At 39.9% G+C, this 8,668-nt stretch overlaps 1 protein-coding gene across 2 annotated transcripts; it reads left to right on the top strand.

The window, feature by feature from the left end:
• The first annotated feature begins 2,978 nt into the window (after positions 1 to 2,978).
• slitrk4 (SLIT and NTRK-like family, member 4) lies at positions 2,979 to 8,363 on the top strand. 2 transcript variants are annotated; one of them, XM_051860156.1, is made up of 3 exons: positions 2,981 to 3,748; positions 4,221 to 6,559; positions 7,080 to 8,363. In XM_051860156.1, exons 2-3 carry the CDS (start codon positions 4,256 to 4,258, stop codon positions 7,086 to 7,088), a joined length of 2,313 nt encoding a protein of 770 aa, XP_051716116.1. In that variant the 5' UTR covers positions 2,981 to 3,748; positions 4,221 to 4,255; the 3' UTR covers positions 7,089 to 8,363. The 2 variants fall into 2 exon arrangements, with proteins under 2 accessions (XP_051716115.1, XP_051716116.1); XM_051860155.1 differs by having other exon boundaries at positions 2,979 to 3,748; positions 4,221 to 8,363.
• The last annotated feature ends 305 nt before the right edge of the window (positions 8,364 to 8,668 follow it).

Genomic DNA, 8,668 nt, shown 5'->3' with positions numbered 1-8,668 from the left:
GACATTCCCCCAGCCACACTCATCCACTGCAGGCGACGTTCCACAGTGTCATCTCTTCTATCTCATTACCCTATTTCAACAGACTGCCTGTCAATCAACATGTTTGCCAGCTGGAGGGATGTGCTTTATTAGATTGCTGTATGATTGACGGGAGCGAGGAGCAAGGGTTAAAAGAAAGCTGTAAAACATGTGGAATGACGGCAACATGCCTATTGGGAGGAGAGGCTACAAACAGAAAATAACCAAAAACAAAGGACCGGGTGCTTTGGAAACTTTTTTTTCTCTCTCTTTTTCATTATCTTCTTTATCCACTAAGTTTTTGCATACAGATCCAGAGGAATGAAGATGCACTACCGGTATCGTTTACATAAATTGCACCTCATTACTCATTCGCACTTTCTGAAAAGTTGAAACTGAGCCATTACTCTCTATCAAACATTGTATGTTTTTTTTATTTTCACAGTATCATACACTAATGATATAAAATGTTCCTTTCCACCATGTTTATTTATTTTAAGTTTTATTTATTTAATTACTTTTTTTTTTTTTTTTTTACCAGTGGCTCACAGAAACACACGCATACACATTTATAGTCTTAGTAAATGAAGAAAAATGCAGATAAAAGCATACAAACTAAACTAAATATATTAGGTGAATAATGTTTCCAGAATTAAATAAGGCAAGAAAAGTTTTAACTTTTAAATAACTGAATGATAATTGCTGGTCCTCACCCTTGTTAGGCAGTAAATTTATGACCGAGGAAAAAAAAAAAAAGAAATAAAAAATAAAAGAAATTAAAACTTTGAGCACAGAGCACCGGCATTAAATGTGGATTAAATTAAGGCATATGCAACCTGCCCAAAGTGACAAAACTGTGTACAAAACAAACAACACTTATGTTTTTTTTAATGTCACCACCAATATTTTTTTTTCTTTATCTTGTTGCTAGTTAAAAATAGGCAGTTGTTTAACATATCAAAGACTGAAACTTGAGAGAGGCAGACACAAAAACCAGAACAACCCCCGTATTCACAGAGCAAAGGCTGTCACTTCACACTAAACACCCAGACTGAAAGTGTTTACCCGATGCTTATACATAGAAATTTACCAAATAAGAACAAGTGCTACATTGCTGCCCAGCTTATAAGGCCCTAGAGGCTTTTGCTGTTTTACTTCTTGCTACGGCGGGAATTTCTTGTGATTTTCGGCTCTCTGCAATAAGCTTCAGGTAATTTCCCAAACTACTATGAGGTGGTAGATGAGGTCTTAATAAATATCTAATTTTTCTCTCACATTGACCGAACAGTTGTCTTTGCTCATGAGGGTTATATAAGGCTGAAATGAGTTCAGTGTTCAAACATGCGATATTGAAACATTGGTTTGTAAAGTGACACACACACACAAAATAATTAACTTTATTGGGGCTAGTTATCACAATTAACATTTCTCAGGGTGAGTTTCATTTTCTGAGTCAGTTTCTTTATATACACATACCTTACAGTCTTGTCTAAAAAAACAATGTCTCTATTTAATGGCATTTAATCAGCATATGCAAACAATACAAAATAGCAAACTGTTGTTTTTGCTGTCAAAAACTGTAATTGATAATTTTATAAAATTGCAAAATATAAAACAACCTTGACCTGATGTTTATGAAAACTTGTTCTGAGAACACAGCTCAACCTTTTAGTTAAAATCTAAGTTCATTGTTAGTGCATAATACAAAATATGTGGTATTGGAATTTTAGTTTATATTTGAAACATGTTTTCCAAGTCCACCAAATCTAAGTGTTTGAAAACCAAAAGATGTTTCACACAAAAAAATTTCTGAGATGGACAATGTGACAAACTTATTGTGTACCAGCTCACCCCAGTCCCTGTATCAGATGATGTACAATATGGACTACATATAAAGAACATCTAAACATATAAAAAGCTTAGAATGCAATCCGTTTTATGAGCTAAATCTCACTTTTTTCTGCCAGATGAGGGCGCCGTGTTTGATCTTATTTTTTTTCTTGGTTCAACATTATCCCACTGCAGAGCCATAGAGGACATGACAGGCACAGATGCTCCATCTATGTCCAATAACTAAGCTGTTTTCCTTTTACATCTCCATAATCTAAACGTTTAATCATAACTGCATCCAATTCCGGAACATGCATGTCGTAAAATCATTTAAACGCATGCGTGAGCACAAATCAATGTTCAGGTTATTGGAAAGACATAAGAAGTCGATAAAACGGCGCACCTGTTGTCTATCAAGAATGAATCACCGTTCCTGGGGAACTGTCAAACTATAAAGATTTGTTGCTGTGCGCGCAACAGCTCTGGGTGACTTTGCCGCAGTTTCTAAATGCGGTGCCGTGCAGCCACGTAATCTTAAATTGTAAAATAAAGAAAATAAAGAATCCCACGCGTTAAATAGTCTCGCGCAGCTACCAGGCAACCAGGCGCGTAAAACTGGCATTGATCCAACTAAAGATTACGCGTCAACATTTCCAGAGATCCCTCAATGAAAGACACGAGAGAAAGAGCGCTTTATAATGTTCACTAATGAGTGTTTAAGAGATATCCGAAGTTGAATTTTTTGTTTCTCAATATTTTAGTCCTGTCGACCCCCCGCTACCTTCTCTCTCTTTCTTCTCTCTCTTTCACACACACATAAGCGCGCACTGTAAAATAAAGAATAAATAAAGAAAATAAAGAATCACAAGCGCTGCCGTCAGGAAAAAAAAAAAAGGCTTCGCGCGCACGAACTGGCCAGGATCCAACTAAAGATTACGCGTCACCATTTCCAAAGATCCCTCAACGAAAGACATTAGCAGAGTGCTTTATAATGTTCACTAGTGAATGTTTTTGGGGTGTCTGAAGTTAAATTTTGTTCTTTAATATTTTCGCCCTGTTAACCGCCCTCCCCTCGCGCGCTTGCCTCTCTCTCCCTCTCTCTGCTTCTCTCTCTCTCTCTCCCTCTCTCTCTGCATCTCTGCATTTTCTCTCCTCCCGCTTCACCGTGTGGGAAGCTCAATGCAGCAACAAAACCAACATACTTAGAAGAAGACGAGGTGGAATAGTTGGTTTATAAGGCTGTTCTCATTATTCGGACGAGGACTGCACCAACAATACTTATTTTGATAATATGGTGTAGGATGGCATCTCTTTTCGAGCGCATTTTACTCAGCTGAATTATTAATTTCCTCGTCGGTCTGACATCAGAGCACGTAGTTTCTTTTTTCCTCTTATCTCGCAACTTGCATAATCCCAAGAAACGGCAGGAATCAACTGGAGTCGATTTCCGATTTTCGGTAATCGAGTTGAGCCGCGACGCGCGATGGATTGTTGCGATTAATTTATTAAGATCTGTATCAGTTTATTTTATTTATTTTTTTTCCCGAACTGTTGAGCGAACTGTCCGTTTAAATCGCGTCTAAACTGATGTGCAATTCTTTCAACGGAAGAATGTTGGACTTGTTTTGCATCCAAATTCACCACTTGCTATTTCATCATTTTCACTTCGGTTTTGAAAACGAATTCATTCTTCAGCGCAAATACACAGCGCCGTGTTTGAGATGCCTCAAAAGAGCTCAGTAACCTTGGGATTTTATGACACAATATATGTTTTGTACAAGTGGAGCCTGACTAGAGAGGCTGAGACTGAAATCTGAACCTGGCTGAATGGAAATAGTCCCTCTCTTGGCGCTCCCAATGTCCGGTGTTATCTGAAAAGGAGGAGATTTTAACATTGCCGGTGAGTGTTGAATTTTTATTTTTTATATATTCAGTTTTTTTTTTGTTTGCAAAGCTTGGGGATTCAAAGGGTATGATCTCTTTGTACTGTATTTAAATTACGCTTTTGTGAAGGACGGTGATAATACTGTCTTCTGTATGCGATGGACAGAGACCTTTTTTTCCCTCCTCGATTCACTGAAACACAAGAAATACGCTGATGCATACATTTATTGCGGTGTATGCACTACGTCAGTGTATTACAATTACATATTTTTTATACTTGTGGTGCTTGTAAATGCAGATTGATTTATTTTCAGTGTAGGCTCAGATTTTTGGTTCAAAAGGCACATAACAGGTTTTTCCAAGTTCTTTGTGTGCACAGAGGGCATTTTAAACACCCCTGCTGTAAGATCTTGGCATTAGCTGTGTGACTTAATGGGGGAAAAAAAAGGCATGTGTTTTGATTGTTTGTTTGTTTTTCCCCCTCTAAGGTAAATGGTTTACTGGGGGATTTGTAAAAGGCAAAATGCTGCTGCTTGTTCTGTTGGCCTTTTCCATATCGGGTTCATTTTGTGACTTGGATTCGGACCTCAGAGCTGAGACCTGCAGCGCTTGCTCCTGCATGTCCATCGAGAACGTCCTCTATGTGAACTGTGAGAAAATAACTGTGTACAGACCTACACAGCTGCAGCCGCCAGCATCCAGCCTCTACCATTTGAATTTCCAGAACAACCTTTTGTACATCCTTTACCCCAACTCTTTTGTGAATTTCACACACGCAGTCTCACTCCAGCTGGGGAACAACAAACTCCAGAACATTGAGGGAGGGGCCTTTGTGGGGCTTAGTGCATTGAAACAGTTGCACTTAAATAACAATGAGTTAAAAGAGCTCCGTGCCGACACTTTCCGAGGGATCGAGAACTTGGAATACCTCCAGGCTGACTACAATTTAATCAAGTTCATTGAGAAAGGAGCCTTCAACAAATTACATAAACTGAAGGTCCTCATTTTAAATGACAATCTGATTCAAAGCCTACCTGAGAACATTTTCCGATTCGCCTCGCTTACTCACTTGGACATAAGAGGGAATAGGATACAGAAGCTTCCTTATCTCGGAGTTCTGGAGCACATTGGACGGATAGTGGAACTGCAGTTAGATGACAACCCGTGGAATTGCACTTGTGATTTGTTACCTTTGAAAGCCTGGTTGGAGAATATGCCCTATAACATTTTCATTGGGGAGGCTATCTGTGAGACCCCTAGTGACCTGTATGGCCGCCTCTTGAAGGAGACTAATAAGCAGGAGCTGTGCCCCATGGGGACAGGCAGTGACTTTGATGTACGGATGCCCCCCTCCCAGCCCGAGGGCGGGCTAACCATGTCTAATGTGGCACCTTCAACCATAGCACCTTTAGTGACCAAAGCACCCAAAACCACCAATCCCTCCAAAATATACGGCAATGGGATTGTTGCTGGTATCCCACCTGGTAAAAATGGCCAAATTGTGTCCTATCAAACTCGAATCCCTCCCATCTCCTGCCCCCAGCCCTGCACATGCAAAGCTCACCCTTCTGACTTTGGCATTAGTGTCAGCTGTCAAGAAAGAAACATCCAGAGTCTAGCAGATCTTATACCTAAACCGCCAAATGCTAAGAAATTGCACCTAAGTGGTAATTACATCCGAGATATCAGTCCCACTGACTTCCAAGGGTTTGAGGGTTTAGATTTATTACATTTGGGCAGCAATCAAATATCCACCGTCCAAAAAGGTGTGTTTGCAAATCTGACCAACCTCCGTAGGCTATACCTTAATGGAAATCAGCTGGAGCAGCTGCACCCTGAAATGTTTCTTGGGCTTAGCAACCTCCAATATCTCTATTTGGAGTACAATGCCATAAAGGAGGTGTTAGCAGGGACATTTGACTCCATGCCAAACCTGCAGCTCTTGTACCTGAATAACAATGTGCTCCGAAGCCTGCCTGCATACATCTTTGCAGGCGTTTCTCTTGCCAGACTGAATCTAAAGAACAACCACTTCATGACTCTGCCTGTGAGTGGCGTCCTAGACCAGCTCAAATCTCTCACTCAGATAGACCTGGATGGCAACCCTTGGGAATGCTCCTGCGATTTAGTAGCTTTGAAACTGTGGCTCGAAAAGCTGAACGAAGGGGTCGCTGCCAAAGGGGTCAAGTGTGCGTCTCCGGTGCAGTTCTCCAACATTGAGCTGAGAGAGCTGAAAAATGAGATCATGTGCCCGAAGCTCATAGCCAGGCCTCCTTTCATCCTGACTAGCGCTACCCCTATTCTCACATCGCTGTCACCTGCCGGAGTTGGCAAGGCACCCCCCAGTGGTCCCGTACCCTTGTCTATTATGATCTTGAGCATACTGGTAGTTCTGATCCTCACTGTCTTTGTGGCCTTCTGCCTGCTGGTCGTTGTGTTGAGACGGAACAAAAAGCCAGCGGGGAGACAGGAGGGACTCGGCAACCAGGAATGCGGCTCCATGCCTCTCCAGATCAGGAGGCACAATCACAAATCGAACAAGAAGGACGACCTGGGTGGAGAGACATTCATCCCGCAGACCATCGAGCACATGAGCAAAGCTCACACGTGTGGAATTAGAGACTCAGATTCGGGCTATAAATTTGTAGACTCAGAGAGACAGAAAATGATGTTACGCAACAGCGCAGACAAAGACAAGGACTCTCTACCCCTGGACCCCAGGAAGAGATTAAGCACCATTGACGAGCTGGACGAGTTCATACCGGGACGAGACAGCATGTTCCTCCACAACTACTTGGAGAGCAAAAAGGATTTCAACAGTATAGGGGTGAGTGGCTTTGAGATCCGTTACCCCGAGAAACCACATGACAAAAAAATGAAAAAATCATTGATAGGGGGCAACCACAGTAAGATAGTGATTGAGCAGCGTAAAAGTGATTATTATGAACTAAAGGCAAAAATGGGGACCCCAGACTACCTTCAAGTACTAGAGGAACAGACAGCCCTCAGTAAATTCTAGAACAACATCTTCATCTGCCCCGTAATGACAAAAGTGCCTTAAGACAAATCTTAATGACCAATGGAATACCGGACATGTTTCATTACACAAAACGTAACTCCCTTAGAATCGTTGGCTGTTAAAATTACATACCATTTTTTATGTTGTGATGCCATTAAGAATTAGGAATCACATCAGTCAGTATCTTTACAAACAGTTGTAGTTTGCTGCTATTGATATGGGTTCCATCAAATTCCACACAGAACTTTGTTTTTACCAAATGATTGGGTCATGAAACAGTGTTGAGTGTACTTCATATTGACCCCTCTTCATTGTGTTTGGTTGGAAGTATTTTTAGGCATCTTGGGATGACAAAATCAAATGGAGTGGAAGAATTGGAAGTTGGCACATGCTTGAAAGTGGTGGAATACCCCAGACTCCCCTCTCTTGGATTATATTTTGCCACTTTTGGGGGACTTGAAACTCTCGGATTTGATTATATCTGAAGATACTGGCAGCCAACATCCGTACATTTTGGATTATTCCAGTTACCTGTAAAGAGCCATTTGATATTGTTCTACTGAAATGTGATTCTTTTTGAAGTGTTTGGTTATGGCACATGACAGGACATTCATGAACTCAAGAGAAACTAAACAGCTGCTTGCCATGTAAGCGTATCTGGATTTATTTTGTAAGTCATTATTTGTATTTGTGGGGCAGTTGTGTAAATTACAACAGTCGACAAGTAAATTCAACAAACTCATCAAGAAAAAAAAAACATTCAAGAAAAATACGAAAAAAAAAAAAAAATATTGATGACCACTGTCACCTGTCAATTCGTAGTTTAACTTCATATTTAATTTATTTTTCTATGCAGAATTATTTAAAGACTATTGGTACTATTTAACAATTTCAAGGGACATTTTGAATGCTATAAGTGATGCAGGCTCTTAGTTCGAGCTCTGAATCGAAAAATTCTGTTCTGACCTGAGTTACATTCTGAATTCTGCTGGTGGCTGACCGACAGATGCATACAGATGACGGTGATGTCATTTTCACTGTCACATTGCACGAGGCGAGGCCTCCTAGCGTATCACGTCTAACAGTTTGCTTATTCTTATATCCCAGAGCAACTTGTAAAAGGTTTCTTATTAACAATATGCAACCAAATAAGTGTGCATTAACGTGATATGATTCTGGATAGTACAAACGGCATTGTGCGAATGAAGTACTAGTTCACTGTAATTTATTGGATTCGTTAAAGGATTGTGTTTTATCGACACAACTGTGAGACCTAACTCGCCTTATGGAAAGGCTACAGATTTGGTCAGAATCATATCACTTTTCATGTGCAATATTATTATGCTCAATCATATTAGCTTGAAATCTTTATTTTGTTTGTCAGTTCAAATGAATATTACAGAGAGAGAGAGCTTAATTTTTTAAAAGAAAAGGCTTAATTTCATTCGGTCTTTATTTAAAATATTAAGTTAATGATTGTTTAAAATAGAATGTACCATGAGAGATAAAATAAATACAATTTTATATCAGTCATGAGAAATCTGTATATTGGTTATTAATTTCATTGTGCAATCCTGTTGAGGTCAAGGTATTAAAATCTTATCTAATTTGCTCTGTCTTTTCTTTCTTTCTGCCTTTCTTTTTTTTTATTCTGTTTACAGAAGTGTTATCATGTTTTGTTGATCGTTACTTGCTTCTCAAATAAAAGGCCCTGAATGCTCTTACAGACAATTTGGTAAATGAAGTGTCTCGTAGATTTTTAATCTACTAAAGCAGTTAAACACTCTCTTGCTCTCTGGTATATGGCTCGGGTTTCCAAAGGTCTTACCTTCTCTGGTTTAAAAAGGGGATTAATCTAAGATGCCGAGGGTCACTTGACTCGAGTTGGCAACAGATAAGAGAACCATAACTGTTAGT

Source organism: Ctenopharyngodon idella, chromosome 14 (genome assembly GCF_019924925.1).
Source record: "Ctenopharyngodon idella isolate HZGC_01 chromosome 14, HZGC01, whole genome shotgun sequence".
In the NCBI taxonomy this organism is placed as follows: Eukaryota; Metazoa; Chordata; class Actinopteri; order Cypriniformes; family Xenocyprididae; genus Ctenopharyngodon; species Ctenopharyngodon idella.
This window is presented reverse-complemented; position numbering and strand designations above follow the sequence as displayed.

Bases quoted from the DNA above. Each gene is read 5' to 3' on its own strand.
- slitrk4 (XM_051860155.1), top strand. From the start codon at position 4,256: ATGCTGCTGCTTGTTCTGTTGGCCTTTTCCATATCGGGTTCATTTTGT.